At 40.0% G+C, this 21898-nt stretch overlaps 1 protein-coding gene across 2 annotated transcripts; it reads right to left on the bottom strand.

Moving 5' to 3' along the window:
• Nucleotides 1-2306: 2306 nt before the first annotated feature.
• On the bottom strand, nucleotides 2307-17627 carry AADAT (aminoadipate aminotransferase). Of its 2 annotated transcripts, XM_009990110.2 has the most exons (14): nucleotides 17557-17627; nucleotides 15972-15979; nucleotides 15695-15863; nucleotides 14511-14643; nucleotides 13790-13864; nucleotides 12267-12476; nucleotides 11677-11742; nucleotides 10406-10488; nucleotides 9083-9179; nucleotides 8202-8263; nucleotides 5821-5885; nucleotides 4269-4375; nucleotides 3493-3594; nucleotides 2307-2348 (listed from the first exon to the last, which is right to left on the bottom strand). In XM_009990110.2, exons 1-14 carry the CDS (start codon nucleotides 17625-17627, stop codon nucleotides 2307-2309), a joined length of 1290 nt encoding a protein of 429 aa, XP_009988412.2. The 2 variants fall into 2 exon arrangements, with proteins under 2 accessions (XP_009988412.2, XP_009988413.2); XM_009990111.2 differs by lacking the exon at nucleotides 15972-15979 and having other exon boundaries at nucleotides 17561-17627.
• Between the last annotated feature and the right edge of the window lie 4271 nt (nucleotides 17628-21898).

Below are 21898 nucleotides of genomic sequence, written 5' to 3'. Positions count from 1 at the left end.
TCTGAAAGTTAAGAGGTGTATTATTCAACACATCACCAATATAAAGCTTGAATAATGATATTTTGATTATGTTTTTCTAATTCAAGTCTGGCTGAATGACAATATGACAATAGTATTTGACAATTACAATAGTACTTGCCTGAGAACTAAAATCAGTCTTAAATAACATTTACATTTATTCCTCTGTAAAAATATATTAATTAAAAGACACGTCAACTCATTCTGTTGTATAAATGATTTCCGAAATTGAACCCAAGATAAAAATTACCTTACTGATGATAGCAAAGTCAGAGCTTTGAAAATTTCTACACGTGGTTAAGAAACTGAGTTCAAATGTGAAAACTTGCTGTTAAGCAGCACTGCACAGAGGACGCTGCTAGTTTAGACCCCCCTGTTAGCACCATCAGTGTAAAAAGGGACAGGATTGTCTTAAAAGGCAGCACTGGTGCCCTGAGAGCAGCTTTGGGACTGCGGGCTCTCCCTGCACTGTGTCTCCCTGTGGGTTCTGGCTGCCCAAAGCCCAGCCCAGCTTCGTGGTGGGGCTGACCTGGTCCACCACACCAGCTGACCCACCTGCCTGCCAGTGGCAGCCCCAGCCCTGCTGCTGCCAGGGAGGATCAGAGGGGAACCTGGAGATGCGGGTTGGGTTGCAGGTGAGGTGTGGTGAGACAACAGACCCAGCCCCATGTTTGCAGAAGGAGGGCAGGAGTGACAGACAAGCTGGGACGGTACCAAGTACTTGGAATGGGTCTGAGAGGAAAGGTGTCACATACTGATATCAAATTGGAGAAAATTAGCCTGAAAATCATGTGGACTTGCAAAGTTGCAGTAATCTGGGAGGAGGGGAAAGGACTGAGCTTGGATATGCTGCCCAAGAAGCTGCAAAGTGCAGAGAAGGCTTGGATGTGTGACTAAATTAAAAGGCTTGAGATAGAGATAGAAGGTGATGCTGGGCCGAAGGCACTGGAATGATCCTGATGATAGGAGAGATGCTGGGAAAGGCACATGTCTGTGCTAGTTTGTTACGACACATGCTATTCATAAATAGAGGGAAAAGAGGAAATTAAAAGCATTGTTGCTACTAAAACCACAACTCTTGTGAAACTTCCAATTAAGCAAGGTTGTGCCTGACCGGTATTTGATTGGGTTACTTGAGCTGCTAAAGGATGGATTGGATCCTTGAACGCATATTTTTACTTTGAAATTCTGAACATTTGCACATAAAGAAACAACCATCTGCTATTGGTGGAAATCTACAGTGCTGTCATCCAAACAGTAAATCAAACTTAAGTCACTAAGCAAACTGGGAAGGCCTTGGAGAATCTGTACAGTTAAAACTTTCTGAAAGTTTTGTATGTGTTGCCAAGTATCAAATGTTTGGGATGAAAATGACCGAGGCATTAGAGATCAAAACATGTATTTATTTTTTCATTTTGCTTGCTTTGTACATCTGGCAGTGTCAGGGTATCGTCCATTCCACTACGTCCCCTGTTCAGTTACTTAACGCTTTCTTTTTCAAACCACATCTGATTGATTAACAAAGAGCAGAGAGCAGTTCTATTAGCACATCCACATGCCTTTGCACACCAGAGATTTTCTAACAGAGCTACAGATTAATTATTCACACGCTGAAGTGGAAGCCAGCAATCAGAAAACCTTTAACAAATTAGAGAGTGAGCTGCAAACCCCATGCAAATTGCAAGGGACCTCAGGCCAAATAGTTTTATTTGTAATAATAACCCAATTTTGCTGGATCGGTTTCAATTTTTTTACATCCTTACATCAGTTTTATCTGACAAAACTTCAGTAAAATTAAATACTGATCTTCAAATACTCAAAACCAAATGCCATACAGCAGGACAAGAAGGAAAGTGACACACAAATACATTTCCAACATAAGGTGTTGGAGGAATGTATCGGTTGGGATTACGTAATAATGGTTAAGACCACCTCGGGTACAACTTCCAAAGTAACTGATTTCCCTGTTTCCCAACCCAAATGGAAAACAAAGGCCAGAACGAAAATCAATTAAAATCTAACAAAACTATAGATTTGATGGGAAACAGAACATTTTGGTTTTGAGTAGTTTAAATGTTTCTGAATTGAAATACATTCAGAAATGTAACGTCCTGTCAAAAAAATTAAGCAAATTGTTTTTCCATCTTTCATTTTTTGCTTTTTTAGCTGAAACGATCTAGGAAAACATCCACTGTATTGTGCTTGCTTTTGAAGTGTTCTGATGAAATCCAAATGTTAATATTTTCTGGAGACAATTCTGATTGCTGCAAGAGCTCTATTTAGCTTTTTCACAAAGCTTCTTTTATAAGTCCAGCCAGTCTCTTGAAGGCCTGCAATGACACAAATATGGTTCATGTTTATATTCCAGCATTACTTAAATAGGCAACACACCAAACCAATAAAGCTACTAAAACAACCCTAACCATACACAAACTCAGTATTTTACACTGCAAAATTCTGCTGATATTATCTTTCTTTTTATAACAACATGTATGGGCTTTGACTGGACAAAGCTTTCACTTCTCTGATAGAAAATAAAAGGCAGAGTTTTTTGAAATGGAAAAATACATACATTGATATTCAAAGGTCATGTGGAGTTCAGACGCAACTAAACAGTTGTACTTTCCACACAACTAGTGGTCCCTGGAGGAGTATCTCTTTTAACTTAATATAAGGGCCTAGAGAGTCCAAACATGAAAGAAAAGGAAGAGCAGTTGAGCAGGGAAGCATATAAAAGATGCAATTTGACTGTCAACAGTATGGTCGTCAATTACTTCTACAAAGAAGAAGGAAAAAATAGAAGAAATACAGAAGAAGAAATACAAAGGCAATAGAAGCACTTATCTGTTACAAACCTTTGAACTGAATGAAAGTACAACTACAAATACTGAACTGTTTCAAGCACATGAATCAAACGAGTGCTAAATCTGCACAAATAAATGTGTTCTATCTTGCTCACCACTGATTATGTAGATATAGCCAAATAACATCCAAAATGTTACTAAAATACATAAAGATTAGTTCCTCAGAAATGAAATGCGATATATATGTCAATTGTATAAAAGAAAAAACAATATTATTTCTTACATAGGATTGACCACACAAACACAAAGGAAAGCAGGTAATGGAAATTCTGGAAAATAAGATACATGATGCCTGCTAATGCTAAAGCAAATAGCAAAACTTACTTTGACTCCAGTAAACCCTTTATGAATAATGTCTGGGAGGAATAAGTGGGAGACTCTTCATGTACGATATACAGAAAAATTTTAAGTGGTCTTTCAGACATGAATATCTTGCCTAAGAAACAGCTAATACTGCTTCAAAAGTACTGCTTAATCACATAAGTACTAAAAAACCTACACTAACATTCAAGAAAACACATAAGGGGAAAAATAAGTAAAAATAAGGGAGCATTATTATGTGAGAAAATGTCTTGACAAGAATGTAAAAAAATTAAAAAATCTCACTTACCAGATCCATCTGGGCTGGAGAAGACAGAGAGAAGGAGGCTCTGACATAAGAACTAGGCTCTGAACTATCGATATTGAATGCTCCCCCAGGAACCAGTAACACCTAAGAAAAATTGGTTAGTCACCCAGTTATCACCACTTCTACAGTTTTAAAACACTACGTTAAATTAAATATTAGAAGGCTCTCTGCTGAAACAATGGTGTCAGAACATGGCTTAACATATTTCTTATTTTCAAAATGAGAAGCTAAAAACATGCAACCTGCAATCAAGACTTATCATAACAAAATTAAAAGCCTCTTAGGTTCTGGTTACATCGACTGGCGGGTTACCAGGTCTGGCTTATCATCACAATGTTCAGAAGCACCAGTGAAGCGGGATGTAGTCTACTCAGTACACAGTGCTGGCTCTTAGAAATTGTAGAAATAAAATCACACTTAATTTCCCTTATTAAAAAGATATAGTGGACAGCCATCATTCATATAGGTACATATATTAATATTTTATACATATATTGCATACATGACATTGTACTATGTATTATAATGGTTTGCATTTAAGTAAGCTGATTAAGTATCAACATCTGACTACAGACATGAAGATATTTTATTAATGAGTCACTATGTGACAATGCCTGACCTGCAGACTCAATGATGGCGCACAGCAAGTTCCTCTGCTTTTTTATGTGTGCACATATGTATGGATAGATACGGTAAATTTATTTTATCCTTCCCTTGTTTCATTTTAATATCATAAGCCATTAAACCATAGGTCATACTTCTTTCTGCAAAGCTTTTTCCATGATCAGCTGCTGCGTATCAGAAACACCCTTAATTTTGATCCATAAGAACATGCCAGCAGCAGGAGGGTACCATTCTGCCAAGTCTGGGGGGAGAGAGAGAGAGAAAAGAAGGGAATCAAGAAATTTCTGCCCCACCTTTAACTGATACATCATAGAATCAGTGATGTGACAGATTTGTTGCTCCAATGAACAAAAAGAGAATGTGGACCACAGAGCCAAGATGCCACTTGCCAAATTTAAGGTACTCCTAATCAAAACTGTGTGGGCACTTGTGCTGGAATCTTCAGTACTTTTTGTGAAAGTGATTGCTCTGAATTACAGAAATCCCAAGCATTAATAAACTCTATTTGTTGATTACTTTCAGATGAATCTAAAATAATTTCTCTGATGGCAGCTTCTCCTAATATCACATTGACTATCAATACAATTTTAAGTGTAGCAAAGCACAAAACTGTTTTCCTTTAAGTTACAATGATTACAGATTTTTCCCTAAAGAAATGGAGAGCCTAGGAGTTATGAGGAAGATAGGAATGGTTAGTGAGGATTTATGTCTTAAATTATATGTGCAGACTTAATGTATACCTTGTGTTTACTTAGAATTCTTTATCTGGTTTTGGACATATTATTGAAGAAACTATTTATTTAAGACCTTCTCCAACTCTTCCTCAATGTATTTAACCATTACATACCTACAAAATAAAGATGTGTCTTCCATAATATTATGGCTCCTATTACTAGAAAATGTGAAGACCCTATAGTCTTTTCCATGACTATATTTTTACAATACACTTTAAGGTAGCCCTATGCTATTACACTGTTTTGATGCTCAGGGAATTGAGACAAAGAGGGCCTACCTAGGTCACCAACTCATGGTTGTTTAGAGCCATGCAGAAAAAGAAGAAATACTTCATATCTAAAAACCTGGAATTAGCAAGACTAAGTACATTAACAACTGAGTGGTGCCCAAGTACCCATGTCAGTATCATCCAAGGTAGGTGGACAGTTCTTAAGCAGTTATTGCTGATTTCACTCAGAATGGCTAAAAGGACTGAGTCAATAACTGGAATTGCATTATTGTTGATCAAATTCTTTCTTTGCTCTATGAAAAACCACAAAAGGAGTCATTTGAAACTGACTTCCGACAAAAAATTATCACTATTGCTGTATCAATTGTTTACATTTTTTTTTTTTAAATTAAGGCCCCTAAATCTGGTTATTTCAGTCTGAGATTTTAAACCTAAAGAGTCTAATAACATAGTGGAGTGAAATATATGTTCTTTGTAAAATTGCTTTATATAGTAATGTGGTGAATTTTTTTTCTCATCACCATCTCCTTGTCCCACCAGAAAAGCATGAAAAAAGCAGCACTAGATAATTTGTCCTAAGTGTAATATTTAATGTCATTGATTTGCTTATACTGCTTATCTGTCACTTCAGTCGAGATAAACTTTAGCAATTTTTCTTGAACACAAAAATGATAAATAGGCAGAAAAAAGTGTAAGTAATTAGCTGTGTTGCACTCACTGACCTTTTAACCACCTGTCAGCAGCAATGAGCATTGCATCCCGCTGGGTCCTGTAGAACTCCACCACTCTGAAAGTATATTATCAATTCAAAGTCATGATCCTGTAGCGCTTCAGAGTCCATTTGTTTCCAAAGGCAGAAACAAACATTTTCTACTTGAACAATCCAAGTGCACATTTAATGGAAATGTGAGCGTATCTGAGATGGGCACAATACAGTACACTACGTGTTTAAAACTTTGTACATGTATCAGAGAACTCTTGAATGCTTCAGCGTGTCTCCAGCAAAGCACTGATCAAGCAGACAGAGTTGTGTGGTTGCTCTCTGAGCTTTACATATGCCATGGAAACTCTTTATGTATCATAGACATTCTGTCTATTGTGTCAGTGGGTACAAGCCCTGTTAGCAATCTTTACCACACCAAACAGACATACTGAAGAAAATGAAAGACTTATACATATGCAAAACACAGACTCGGTACTTCTGCATTTGGATTGAATTTGTGTAATAGGTACACAGGGAGATGATATTTCACAAGGTAAAAAGCAAATCATATAATAAACCTGTCATGACTATTTGACAACTTCCCCTTTTCTAAACTTTTGAACCTATCTATTTCCTTCACACTTTTAAGCAAAACTTGGAAATAATTCAATCTCTTACTAGGGAAAATGACCCTAACCCAAGTTTCAAAATGGACAAGTCTTGTGCAGTGGCTTTTGTTGATATGAAATGAGACAGCTGTGATTCTGCAATAGGAGACACAAGAGAAATGCCTGATACAGAGTTCATAAATCAGATGCAAATTTGTTCCCTTCTCTGTAGAGAAACCATACTTAGTAATTTGCATCATTTTACATTTAGCTTTTTTTTTATATTCTCTGAACCAATAGCTTTGATTTCTGGATGTATTTTATTACAACTGATACCAAAGGCTTATATAATTCGAGGACTCAGCCTATACCATTGCTACATTATGCATGAAATGGTAAATCTCACTTATGCAGTTTTTACCACATCACAAATTCTGTTGCAAGTTTTTTGCCTTTCCGTTATCATTTTAATGTTGGAATGAAATTCTAAGTGTTAATGAGACAAAACTTCCACAAAAACGTAGCTGCTCAAAAAAAACAGGCTAGCTACAACTCAAAAGCATGATCTAACAAGTCAACCTTGCCCAAATGAAATCACCTGGAAAAGACTGCAGTCAACTGTTGGGTCTCATCAGTAAGTCACCTGACAACAGAGTCTAGGTGGTTATAAAGGGTTGCAGCTACCCTATTGCAGCACTCTTCCTCATTAAACAAGAGGAAGAGCAGTTTTCTGGCTTGAGCAAGGATGTTTTTTGGCCTATAAGTTGGTGGTAAGTGAAAACATGCATTTGAGATATGTTTTTCTAACTGAAAATTTTTCTAGCTGAATTTTGAGCTAAAGTGTGGTCTGAGTTTCCCTGCAAAACCTATCTTTGTGCTCTTACTTCTTAAAACAAGGCAAAGCCAGGACTGGTGTGTCTGGTTTGGTGGTTTTAATACTGGTGTTTACAGCACAGACAACAGGCAGGTGCTCAGGGGACAGAAGTGGCTGTTACAGTGAGACATGAGAACTTTTTCCATGCTTTGCTCATGTTCCTGTTACAGGCCTCTGCAGAGTGTAGCTCACTACCCACTGAAGTAGGAAGCTTTGCGTTCTAATGGCATCCAAGTATGGCATCTGAAATGACGCACAGGTACTCAAGAGAAACTATGTCCTCCAGCATAATGAATGAAAAAAGTGTGTGTCAGTCAGTATGTAAGAAATGCCTTGCTGAGTTAGGCCTTAGCCAGTGCTGTCTCTGAGAGTGGTCATACAGGCAGTGCTTAGCAAGTATAGGTAAACCTCGCTGCCCTACTTCCATCATCCACAGTCATTAGATTAAGGATGTCAGAGGGTGAACCTCTGCTGAGTTACTGAGGCAAGAACTCCCTCTATACAAGCTATGCTGACTCTCTAATAGATTATTGGTGATCCTAGCATTTCCTACAGACCCTGCCACTTTAGCAAGGATGAAAACTTTATTCACTGACTTGGAGCTCCCAGGATCCTCTTGAGTTCTGTTCAGATGGGAGCTGCATAATGACTGTGCCAGTGGACTGGCAGATCACTGGTCTGTAATGGTAGCTTGCATCCCCTAACCTGCGTGTCTGCAACTGCAGAGGGCTCCTTCAGGACCCTCATGTGAATCCTGTTAGTCTTGGTGACCTGGCTTATCCATTTGGCTTAATACTGATGGATTTCCTCTGATCTGTTTACTGCAAAGTGTTTTGTGTAGGTAACAAGGAGCAGAATGACAGATAATGGCATTCAGCATATGACAGATATGTCAGATATTCAGCATACAGACCCTACCTGTCTATATGCTCCAAGAAACCCTTTTCTCCCCATTGCTGAAGCAGCTGTGATACCATAATCTACAGAAATAAAACACATCATCAATACCATATTTTAAACAGGACTATTCTGCAATCATCAAAAGATACACAGCCTGATGCATTATTCAAAATTCCACACAGGCAAAAACTGCACATGGGGTCTCTTGGAGTCCTTTATGAACAGAGGTAGCAACAGGCTGTTGCAGTCCATGTTACTGCTGTCTCCAGGGATCATGGGAGTGTTTGGAGGCTGAGGCAGGGGAAGAATGGATGGAGAGCTAAACATGGTAATCAGGGAGAGAAAGGAAGGCAATGTTATATTGCTTTACCTTCCTGCCCAGATCAGTCTCTCTGCTTTAATACTGCCTCTATGACCAACTAATGGAGCTGACAGCAGGAAGCCATGTTTAGCTGTGCTCAGTGTCTCCTTTCCTTGTTGCTAACTATATGGGGACTGTAGCTGGCAGCCTGCTTTGTAAGGTTTCTGTGGGCTGCCAGTATTGTTCTAATTACAAAGTAGGATGAAAAATAGAAAAAAAAACCTAAGTGCTTTCAATGTACACTTTACATCAAGGTTTTTCAAGTGAACCTACTAGCAAGAGATACAAAGTATTTTAAGTCTTGGTTCTTGAAATTTGAAGGTTAAGGGCATATTAGCTGTGCTCTCTGTGCACTGAGACAGCCTCTAGCTCTGGTTGTAATTTCTATGGTGGTCTATCTTTTTTTGCCAGAATTGACAATGTGTGTGCTTATTACGAACACAACTGCAAAAGCACAAAGCTGTTCGTTTTTGGTTTCTTATGACTTAGAATATGTTATCTTTTCTAAACACAATTCAGTTGGCAGTTTGGTACTTGCCTGTGTGAAAGTGCTGGTGTGCATTGTTGAAACCTGAATGTGTAGGATAACTCTGTCGATAAGAGGCTTGGGACCTGTCAGAAAACCTACTCTTAACCTAGAGGGAAAAAAAGAAAAAAGTTACGACAGAAATAGAATGTGCTAATATTTTGTGTGAGTTATGGTTTAACTTCTAACTGGGAAAATCTGTAACCATTTCCTTGATATTGTAAGGATCTTTCGTGTGTTTAAGTTTACCTATATCTTAATACTACCCTAAGCCCCAGGTTTATGCAACTTATGAGCTGAGTACTAAAGTCATGAAATAAAAATACTTAAGGTTTTTAATGCTTACAGTTACTTAGTTTTGAGACTTCAGGACAAATGCTACATTTGTAAGCTTTCCTCTGCAACCATAAAGATTACATGAATCAAAGGGAGGGAAAGATAGGTTTTCACACAATGAAAATTCATGAATGCTCAGGCTTTATGGAAAACAGATGGGAAGTAGCAAACAGCTTTACTCTTTCACTCCCTTTTGGTACTGCAGAAAAAATGGAATTTAGACTGATAAACCAGATTCTTACTCATGCTTCAATGCTCATGACCTATCTCTACAGATTGGCTGAAGTTTTTCTTTGAAGAAAAATAAAACCAGTAACCTCATGTCCATCTTTGACGAAGATAAAATTGCATCATGCCTTTTTGCAGTGTCACTTCTGACAGTGCAATCACTTTCTCAGGGATGAGGTTATAATCCACTAGATGCAGAATAACATTACTTTGTTATATCTATTAGAATAATAAACAAAAGCAAGTTAAAATCAAGTATGTTGACTTGTGTGAAATGGAAAACAGCCAGCTTAGTTTACCAGGCAGGTGGAAACAACCTGAAAGGCTTGAAGACAAAAGATCAGTAGAACCCTGTGAACAGTTTGTGGAGAATGGCGTCGTCATTTCTCTTCTGTATTACAAGTTCAGGGAGTCTGCAGGAATGGTAAGAGATAGGAGAAACGGAAAAAGAAGAGAGAAGTTCATAGGAGTTCCAGTAACAGAGCTGGAATCCAGCATCTGTCTCTCTGCCTATACGGTGTTGGCAGGAACAGGCTGCCTAGGGAAAAGTGGCTTAACTATCCATATCGGAAGCAAAATGGAATCTTGGCTGCCAAGAGATGACACTGAAAGTGAGCAGACTGAGAAAAGCTGAGGATCTAAAAGTACATTCCAGAAATGGATAGGTATTAGCTGAAAAAATGTTATGAGATGTCTGATAATTTTGTATGAAGTATTAGTCTTGTGCCTTAACTGAACAGGCAATGCTGAGCAGTCTGAAGTTGGCCTTACCCAGATGAGAGAACTTTAGAGAAAGAGTCAGTCCTGATAACTCTGCCATCCACATCCATTGAGAGGAAAGTTGGAGCCCATGGCTTGGAAGAAAAATAAAAAATAAAATTTAAGGTGCTAGTAAGGATTATGATGGAATTACTTTATTTACTATACAAACATAATTAATTTCTTAAAGAAATATTTTGGTATTTTACAGATGCACATTTCAAGGAAAAAAACACGCAGTAACTTGCTGACAAGTGATTGTTTAGGCTAGCTGTCTGAGATGTGATTACAACATTCTAAAAGTCATTGGGAAATCAGCCTTGTTATTTTTTGATGTTTAGCCCACTGTTCAGCATACAAGTGTTCAGTTCAAGTTTTGGTATGATGCCATAAGAAGGAGAGAGAAATAATGATTTCTCTGCCAAGTTTTTTTATGAAATAAATGAAGATACTGTAATTTCTAAGATGGGCCTCTGTAGCTTTTAGCTTTATTTTAAAGGAAATCAGAAGTTATGACTAAATTTTGATGACCGGAGTTCAGCACACTTTTTTCTTATCAGGAATTCTACTTTTACACCTTTTCCCCTTACGCTTTCCAAAAAAGCTACACAACGCTATTCAGTGAGTAAGGAAGTGGTTTTACTGCCTCCTCCCATAAAAACATATTTCAAAACAGAAAATACTGAACTTTAGCTTCTACCAATTTAAGACCAGCTTTTATTCCTGAAGTTAGGTACTTCTGCAGACTGTGCAACTGTAGATCTATATGTGAAGACAGGTCAACACTCAATTGTTGCCCATTTGGGGAAAACTTACATTAAGGAGGGAAGCTGCTTATCCAGTACTATGTCCTGTGGTACCTAGAACTCTCTTGAGTTCTCCAGAAGGCAAAGGGGTGAAAATATAGGGATACAGTAAATTTGGAGAAGGCAATCTTCCACTGAATGGAAGAAGAGACTGGGCTGAAAGGAACATTGAGGTTGCTATTTTCAAATGCTGCTTCAGTGGCATACTTGTTTTGCTCTGGAGGCAAAGTCTTTGCCGTTTCCTGACTACTGAAAGAAATTGTGTCCTGAATAAGGCTTGAAGAAATTGAACTACTGAATAACAGGACTGAGGCAATAAAATGCCACAAAGGGGACAACTGAAAGTAGCATAGACTGTTAGGCCTTTCAACTACCTTGGCAGGACATGAAGGAGCATGTACAAAAATCCATGGCTCAAACTGTAGTTCTCTCCTGGACCAGAAAAGGTGTTACTAAGGAATATGGAAGACAAATCACCTTTTCAAACTGAAGAAAGTAGTAAGGATCATCTTCTATTATGAGGAAATCGTATTTTCTTGCAAGCTGAAGAAATTAATAAAAAGTTAAGATTCATTAATGTAAAGACACCGTAAATTCAGTTCTTCCTATACCCATGGCCTATTACCAGGACCATGCTATGATCCTAGGGAGTTCTCGTTCACTAAATAAAAGGCCCTACCAAAAGAAGCTTTCAAATGCCCAACTTAGATATCAAGCAATTCTAAGAGTAAACCTGGTACCTGCAGTATGAGGACACATGTATACAACTAAAGACCTGTTCCGTGAAGCATTCAAACTGTGCAGAAAACTTGGAATATGTCCAGTTTGAAGCCCATGGCAAAGATACCAGCTAGCAATGGGCTGCTACTGCAAAAACAATTCATCTAATGCATAGCCTGCCTCTGAAGAATTGCCAAGAAAGAGGTTCTGCTAGAAAAAAACTCTAGCAGGAATGTCTCTTGGACCAATAACAGGCTCATAAGCTACACAGAGGGTATCCTCAACTGAAACGAGACTGACACTTATCCATTTTCACCCACAATGTTCACAAGGCTCCAGCTACACACCTGGTAAATCTCTTTCTTGTGCTCTGTGGTCAGAGAGTTTCCGGTTGGGTTGCAGCCATTTGGAATAGTGTATAGGAATTTGGGGAGGTTGTGGCTGTGATTTTTTACATCTTCTGAGCTCCAAGTAGACAGAATTTCTTTTAGACCTTTTGGAATAATGCCATGTTGGTCTCTAGGAACATTAATTATGTTACAACCCAAAGGCCTCAGCTGTTGGCAAAAGGGAAAAAAACCTGTCACAATCCCATAATTCAAAGGTCTTCTTTTTGTCATTGGCATTGCAAAATTTCAGCTATGAAGTCAGAAAGACTTTGTATCACTATAACCTCAAAATTCATTTGCTCATAATGCAAAAGAAAGTTTGCCTGAATTTGCTATGAAGCTTTTCAAACTTACATTACTCTTATTTGCTCTGTTAAGCCGACTGAGAAGAAATGGGTAGCTCCTATGTCCAATTTCTGCTCTTCTCTAGGAAAACACACATGGCTTTGCAAGCAGAAAGGGATTATGTGAATTTGAACTGTGTTCTCTCAGGACTCCTCATTCTCTCACCACAGACAGTAAATTCATAGCACCTTCACTCCCTACTGATGATTTACACCCTACTTTAGTTTAGTGCCAGAACTATAAGCTACTCTTCACTGACAAAGGGCAAAGAATCTGTTCTCAACAGATACATTCAGCAATACAAGGGAGAATGAAATGCTGCTACTGCAATGACATGTTGACAGCATTACGAAAAAAATGGGTAAAATACTAACAAAAAAGCATGCTGTCTCCCCTCTGTGGAATTTAAATTTGTACCACGTAGTGCTTTGCATTTTTTAAGTGAAAACGCAAGTTGTTGCATTGTCAAAATATATTCCTGACAAAGTATATTTGATTAGACAAGATACACTCAACACAGCAAACAAAACCAATATTTCTTTTGATGCAAGGGGAGACTAAGACTGAAATTGTGGTGAATTGTCTCTCCTAGTCCTTCTTACAGTTTTTATGCATTTTGAGCTGACACTTAATTGCATACTGGTTAAATTACTTTTCAGAAGTAAACTTTGCTATTTTTATGTGGTTCTTACAAATCTATGTCTTCATAATCATATATGGATGTTTCAGGCCTGTACTGATTTTTATACTATTTATAGTTATAGTATAATCAGACCATGAAATACCTCAGGTGAATGTGCTGACATGCTGAAATACCCACTTCTTGTAAATTTGCTTCAACCTGACTAGGTTGTGATGGCTTTCTTTCCAATCTGAAACGTGACTGTAGTCCTTGAATGAACTAGGATTTGAAAGAGGAATGTCCATCGTGGGAATAGCTTTTATATAACTTTTAGTAGAAAAGCTTCTATGAATTACTATTTATGAAGTTGACCGAACTAACACTAAAAACTTGATTCTTCGATATTTTTTTACAGTAAATACAGACAGCTTATATGAGCCTGCAGAGCAGGTACTAAATTGCTGATTACTTAAAATATAATGTTAACAATGTTTTGTAGCTATGAAATACTTACAGCTGCTAGTGTCCCAGAGTATGTAGGTGTATCCAAAAGGATGTTGTCCCCAGGATTAATGAGCATTTCAAACACCTGTAAAAGAGTCTATTTTAGACTGTGCCATTCTTGTACACATGCTTCATACTTGTGATATATTAGCAGGATTAAAAGCCTTGAGTAGATATTAGTAGTTCCCTAATGATTTCATTATGCTGTCTGTGATAAAAGCAATGAACAGATTAAAAAAATCTCATTTAGAGCCAAACGAAGCTAGGTAATCAGCTAGAGAATGCCATTTTGAAATGGAAAGGCAGTGTTCTAGTATACAACAGAAACAGTGCTTCAGTTACAGAAAGGATCAACTAAGCAGTGGTGAGAGTAGACTGGAAAGGGCAATTATTTTAAGAAAGTTTAACATAATGAGAATTGAGTTATGGTAAAGCAAATAATGCACCTATGTATTTATTACTGCAGTACTTGAATAACATGAAATGCTACCTTTATAGCATATTTTCTGACAGGCTTTTTGGTTTATGTGAATGTTCATGCAGTCCTGACAGGTTAGATTGCTGCATCAGTTTTATTTTGGTTCTATTATCTTGTATTGATACTACAGAGACATATATTTAATAAACTGCCCTGCATATAGTTATACAATTGCACTTAATGCAGAGTATAACTGAACTGATGGGAGAATAAACATCTCTCTAAAAGAAATACTTTTAACATATGGTCTTACTTTACACAAGCCTTCCTGGCTGCCAGTTGTGACACACACTTCCATTTGTCCTTGCTCAGGACTGTAGTTGGCTGTGGGGGGATTATGTAGACTTCGCTGGAAATCCTTTAGCCAAGACAACAGCTCTGGAATCCTGAAACATGAATAAAATAAGGTGTATCTAGCATCTTATACAGGCTGAAACTGGGCTATTCCTCTAAACCACTGTCAAATCTAGCACATGGTCCTGAGTTTGATTTCAACTGTCAGACAGATACACTTCGATGCTGATTTTTGACTGCTTCATCAAATGAGATAAATGTTTCTTATGGAAAAGCAGAGAAGATAAGCATCTGTGCTTATACACCAAATTATCACACTGAAATCTAGTGCAAATAATTTGTCAAGGATGGAATAGGGGTGGACACTGAACAGCATCCACTCCTAGAAGCAATCTTTCTGTACTCAAATGTGGCAATGTGACAAAGCTTGCAACACTGCTAGTATAGGCTGCAATAAAGATTTCTGAAACAGATATTTTAAAAGTGTCTTAAGATCTTGTAGGATGTTCACAAATGGCTGAGTTCATTTAAATTTTAAGAAAAGTCTTAACTTCACTGATTGATGCCCTGTGTGCTTCTGTAGGTACTTTAAGACTTTTGCAAATCTGTCACAGGTCTGACTCAGTGCTGCCTGCTGAGGAGTTCATGAGTGCTAAAATAAGGATAGGCAATTTTGGTACTAAAAATGACAATACTATAAATACCTCCATTCAACTACCACAAGTAGTACATACTGACTTTAATACATGGTACCAAACAAGAGCAAAATAAATATTTTGGTGTGTGTAAACTATATATTGTAATGCATATGTATTGTAATGCAGTATCTTTTAATGACTATCTTCTTGCAAAACACAATGATTCTTCCTAGTGATGTGGGACTCTGGATTCTCAAATATTAGCAGCTATGAAATGCTCTGGCTTGAGAATTACTAGGATTAGGGCTTTTTTAAAATTGGTCGTTTGCTCAAAACTTTCCACTTAAACTGAAATGTAAATAGTGAGGCAAATTGAAATAAGTTAAACCTGCTTTTGTAAAACAGTTGTTTTTGAAAAAAAACACAGGTGAATTAACACAATAATAAAGGATTTTATGATCCTTTGTTTCTGGTATCTTGAAGTGCAAGCAGCTGTGACAGTTACCCTGCTGAGGTTGAGTACTGCAGAGCTCTCTTCATCAGATCTTCCCCAATCTCAACAGCAGTTCCATGTCCAATGGCAACAGTAGCCCTCTTAAATGGAAAAAGGTTAGGGTTTGGTGCCCCTCCAGCCAGAGAGATCAGAGATGGAGGAGACTTTTGCATCAATTCAGCTAGAGTAAAAGGAAAAGACCTTGGTTACAATCTGATTATTGCAACACTGATCATAACCTTTAGTCAGTATATAATAACAGTCCAGAGAAGTCTGTTCTATTTTTCACTTTTTTTACTGTCATGAAATCAAAATGCTGATAACTCTTTTTAAACTCACCTTTCTACTTGGATTAAATAGGTGTTGGCAGGCAAGGGGGAGACTGATATGGGTGGGACAGATTAAAACAAAATATCATCTTTATTTTGAAATAAATGATAAATATTTTTTATCACATCTGGACTGTTCTACTATTATAAATTTTTTGTGATCGATGTCTCTTAAGCTTCAAGAATTTAAAATCTTGATTATCTTCTGTTCAGACTGACTTGGAATGATTCGCTTTGTTTTTTTGTTCAGTCTCACTTTAGCTGATGAGGCAGTAGTGCAGCTACTCTGACAGTTACATCTACGGTTACAGCTTTTTCCCTAAGAGAGCATGAATGCTTCTGGTAGTCCAGCTGTAGTGGCAGAGGCACTGTGTAAATAACTTATTATGAAGAAAATGTTAATGATTCTTGCTTTAAAGTCCAAGTTTCACAATCATTTAGAGCCAATCTAGGCAGCACACACTGGACCTTAATCCAGCAAGGGCACTTGACTGCATTAAATCTAAGAGCTCATGATATTGCATTCATGCTGGCTTGATGGTTTTACAGCAGATACAAGAGGAGAGATGACAGCAGATCTGGCTGTCAAAAAAAAAAAGCCTCCTGTTATCAAGATTATTCTCCACTACTTATCAGCAAACATGAGCATGGGGAGTTAATTCTTATCAGTTGGGCAATATAGGTCATGGTTTTTGATTTCTGGTCTGGTAAAGAGATATTTACTTAGTCATCAAAACTGCAGCCTCAGTGTGTCTTTCTGCACAAGCTGTGCTACTTAATATTTGCATTATGATGCATATCAATGTATCACTTGAAAAAAAGGTGACAGAGTGACTAGAGTGAATTAGTTGACTTAGCTGTACCTGTATGAAGCATTTCAAGCAGAATAGCAAATGCCAACCCCTCACCAAGAGAGGAAATTGACCCCTGAAGGCTTAACTAGGGATGTGTATATCATGCTCTGATTCTGTCAGGTCCTTGTATGTTTCAACTGAATAAACAAGCAGGCAGTTAACCTTTCCTATCTGTCACACAGAAGATTCTGCAACATGGTAGCCTAAAGATAGCATAATACAGAAAAGGAAAGTGTAGTAAAAGCGAGGGTGTGGGCATGGTGAGGAATTTGTGGGCATTAGCAGGATATGGGAATGCTAGGTGGAAAGAAACCTTATGCTGGAAGTGAATTTCAAGTCATTAGCAGTTGCTCGTTCAGGGACAACCAGTGTAAATTTGGCAGCAAACTATGCCAAAAGCCCTGCTTCAGAGGCTGTAGCAGAGTTTTTTTTCAGACATGTTGAAGTGACAGTACTATTTCTTCTGTCTGGATGAGTTTCTGAAATGGCTCAAGGTTATTGAGTTTATTCTTCTTTACACCTGCTTGACATGTCAACTTGACAAAAGTCAAACAAGTTACCCAGCCTTGCCTGTCAGCTTACAGCACTGTTTGCTTTCAAGCCTTTTCAAGTCTTTAGCCATGATACCCTGGGGAAGTCCAGAAGGTAGAATGCTACCCTTTGAAAGAACCTGTGAAGAACAGGTGTATACTCACTCAGAAGTCTTATTGGAGATGCTTTTCTTGCTGCACTCACAGTGTTGATGAATCGGGAGTAATTCATTTCTATGGGGAAAGAGCAATTAGTTGCACACAAAGCTGGAAAAGTGCATAGGAACCCCTGTGCTTTTGGTATGTGCTTCTCCCACAAGTAATGCTTCCAGGTTGTCATCTCCATAGATGTGCTCTAACGTAAATGAAATGTCGATCTATTAATGTTAAAATCAGTGCTAGAATTTATTTTCTGTTTTGAATTCAGGGAAAACATTTCTACTTCACAATCGTGGGTACTGGAACTGTGAGATTAGGCCAGATGCTGCTGTTCTGATAAATACAAACAGCAATACATCTTTCATCTAGGGAATCTGTTGGTCTGCAGTGACCAGGAAAAAGCCTCTTCCCTTGACTGCCAGCTGTGGAGTTTTAAAGGCAGACTACAAATTTAAAATCTGACAGATCTTAAACATCCATCAGCTCTTTTTAATGAGAATCTAGCATTATTTAGCTTTATTAAGTATTACATTTAAAGTGCTTTAATGATTGCAAGCCATCATTGAGTCACAACATGTCTCAAGTTAGAGCTGTTTTTGTTTTAGGAAGGATAATTTAGAATGTCTTTCAAAATGCTTCAGATAAGTGTGTGTGGTTCCCCCACTCCCCCCCCACCCCCTTTTCCCTGGTGCCCACAGAGCTTCAGTGGATAGGAACTGCAGTTCTGCGGGGAAGCCTTGAGGCCTGTCCTCCCAGGGAAGCCATCTGCTCCTTCAAAACGACGAGCAAAAAGACCTTGTCGTTTTGACCCCCACTTCCAAGGGTGCTCCTACTGAACTCAAGTAAAAAAACCCTCCAGCAACCACGGCAACACGCATGTGCTGGCAGTTATTAAAAATGACCTGTCGGGCAAGACTGCTTTAAAAAAAACCCTTCATGCTTTCTAAAAATGCCGTTCTTGCCTTTGCCCACCTTCCAGCACGTTTCCCCCCGCAGAAGCGCACCGGGGCCCCGCCGTGGCGGTGCTGGCTGCGCACAAGGGCTCGCTCCAGCGTTTCGGGCACGGCCTCTGCCGCTGCCCCTACCGCCGCCTCCAGCCGGGCCCGCCAGGCTGCCTCCGGCTGCGTTTTACCGGCAGCGCTCCGGCCCCCTCCCCGCGGCGAGCCCCCAGGCACCGCACCGCTGCCTCCGCTTCCCGCGGGGGACACGCCGCAGGGACGGAACCCCCGGGACGCGACCCACCCCGACCGCCCTCCTCCGCTCGCTGCGGACGCCCACCCGGGCGCGGCCCGGTGGCTGGGCCGCGTGCGCACCTACCGGCAAGACGGCGCGGAGCCGGCGGCGGCCGCAGAGGGCAGCCGCGGCCGCCCGCGCTGCTGGGCATGGGCGGGCCCGCCCGATGGGCGACGCGGCCTCCTCAGAGCCGCGGCTGGGGCCCCGGGTAGCGTGCGGGGCCGGGCTGGGCCGGCGCAGCCGCCCGCGAGCAGCGGGGGAAGCGGGGCCGGCAGCTGGTCCGGTCGCTGCGGACAGCGCGGCCGTGGAAGCAGCGCGGTCGCGTTTCGCTGAGCGGGTTGGGACGCCGGTGCTGTGTAGGTTCGTGCGAAAGTCGTAAAACGCACGGCTCCCCCATCGCTTCATTCTGCGTAGTCTCCTACAAACACGGGCTGGAGCTCGATAAGTGCGGGAGAGGGGAGGCGGGCGGGCGGCAGCGCCGGGGGCAGCCGCGGAGGAACACGGAGAGCGGGGAAGCTCTGGTCCCTTCCTTTCATCTGGGAGGTCAAGACGGGAGTGCCTGGCGTGTGCGGTCAGTAGCGCGGGTTCTAAATAAAACTGGTTTATAAATCGGTAAAAAGCCGCAGCGCTGTGGAGCAGGAGAACTAAACCCGGTGTTGTCTTGCCGACCTCGCTGGGGTGGTGATAACGGGGTAACCGGGGATATCGCTTTTCTTATGCTCTTATCTTCACAAAGCAGCAGTGCAGGCAGCCTGTGCCCCCAACCACTCTTTGGGACTTGCTCTTCTGGAGCCACACAGGATGAAGAAGCTCACTTTAGTTAAAGCAGAGCTGAAACGTTCTCATTTTTCAAATGAATTGTGCTCTAATCCACTTTATCGTGCTTTCACTAAAGCATCTGCTGATAAAAGGGAGCAGGATTTAGATCTAAATTTCAAGTGGGACATCTGACAGTAAATCTTTTTCCACAGATGGACAGGATCAGCGCAAGGAAAAGCGGGATCAATTGCATTGTGACATGCCTTCTCCTCTCTGGGTGTCACATGCTGTTGTTCCTGCAACACATATGACTACTGTAGCTGCTGCTACTTAGAAAGGTCCAGAGACCCAGTGCCACTTTCTAGTCATGGCTCTGGACTTCGGCCCATGAGGGCTGCTGTGGTCCTTGCTCCAGACTGCAAAATGGAAGAGAGGGGTTGAGCTAGAAGCTAGTCTGAAAAAACAGTGCAAGGACGCACAAAATCAGACATGCTTTGCAACATGTGGGTCTTCCTAGTTAGCATGCAGACAGGAGAGTAAAAATGCTGGAACGGATGAGCACTGGAGCATTTCTAGGCTTTAAATCGGTAAATCACCAGGCTTTCAGGTGCCTAGTGCTGCAAGTGCTTTTTAACTGTCACCTTCCAAAACCTGCTCAGGGCAAAGGTGAGGTATGTGAATGAAATGGCTCTAGAAGAAGGAGGAGGTCTTATATCAAGCTACTTTTTTCTCACCTCTTATTTAGGTGACTTTGTGCAGTTTTTGGATCTGCTGATAGGCTCCATAATTAGATGGAGTAGATTAAAAGTGGAAATGGAGTTCCTTCCTAGTTTCTGGTGTAGGTGAGGAAGGATTAGTTGGTATGTGAATGCTGTTACACAAAAAGATCAAGTTTTCTTACTAACTTTCATGACCTGAAGAATTTCAAATTTAGGTAATTACCTTCTAGTAGTCTGATGTACAGACAAAAATAAAAGATTGGGTATATAAATATGAAATAACCTAGAAAACAACAACTGAGTGTATTGACTATGTCCCCAAGCAGCCACAAATGGAGAGACACCAAACTTCTGTGGTGAGCTGGCTGTGAAAACACCAATTGAATCTGAGCTGCTTTTTGTGTAATCTTGTTTTGTCATTTCTAGACTGCCAGTATTGCAGTTTGTGGCACAGACCAAAGCCCAGAGAAGTCAAAAGAAAGATTAGCATTGATTTCTGTGGGCTTTGTCTGGTCGCTTAGCCAGTTATGGTGTCATCCTATTGAAACAAATTAAAAAAAAAAAAATTAGAATGTGTACAAATGTTTGGATGCCGAGCCCCACTGGATTCATGTGGCAGATCTCTGGATCGCTGTTTATATTCCTTAGCAACCACAAATCGAGTGCTCTGTTTTCCTACTGTGTAAGTATAGTTATTTCCATGCTGTCTTTGTGTATTACATGGACACTTAGAACAATGGCTATTTGGTGCAAGTCTGAGATAATTTGTGAAGCATTGGTAAGGCCAACATATGTTTTTTTCTAATGAGAAATCTCTGCTGTTGTCTTAAAATGTGCTCCGCCTCTCTCTGAAATCTCTACCTGTGGAGGCTAAGCTAGGTCCAGTTGTGTATTAAAAAACAACCAACAAACAAATTGAAAAACCCTAAAGAAATTTTACCTAGGAGAGCAAGGAGGTTAGGCAAATAATGTTCTTGCACTATTTCCTTTTTCCCTAAGCACTTCAGAAGTACTGAAAAAGTATTCCTTTTAAGAGGACCAAGAGGAGAGCAAAGAATCGGGACAGTAAACACCAACATTCAATTGAGATGCTGGTTTTGGAAGTGTATTGATTTCAGTGTAAAGTGTAAATAACCTTAAGAAGCTGTGATGTAGCCTGGAGTACTGTAATTTTTATAGTTTTAAAGCATGTTTATTCTGTGAGACTGGTTGAATGCCCTATTTGAAGTGACAATTTCACATCTATTAAGTGTGAGTCTGACAAATATGACACTGTCTATGGAGGACCTAGTCGGGAGTAAAACTACTAGAAGGCTTGGAGCCTCCGTGGTGGTGGTCTGAGCGATGCAAGAGATTGCCTGTGAAAAGCCTGGTTTGTGGGCTGGCACCGGCTCTCCTTGGCCATCAGATGGCGCCTAGGCACTGTGTTTCCAGGTGGGGAACTCGCCCTAAATAAAAATTTCAGCTAAAGTCATACTGGCATATTTTGTTTGACTGTAATTGCTTCACTGCAGGCGGTTTCTGAAACTCGGAATTGAGAGTGCCACCTGATCAGCTCGACTATATGCGTTTCAATTAATGGGTTAAATTTTGGGCAATAGTGCTTGTTACTAGTTGGAGACAGCAGACTTAA

Source organism: Tauraco erythrolophus, chromosome 5 (assembly GCF_009769465.1).
Source record: "Tauraco erythrolophus isolate bTauEry1 chromosome 5, bTauEry1.pri, whole genome shotgun sequence".
Classification (NCBI taxonomy): Eukaryota; Metazoa; Chordata; class Aves; order Musophagiformes; family Musophagidae; genus Tauraco; species Tauraco erythrolophus.
This window is presented reverse-complemented; position numbering and strand designations above follow the sequence as displayed.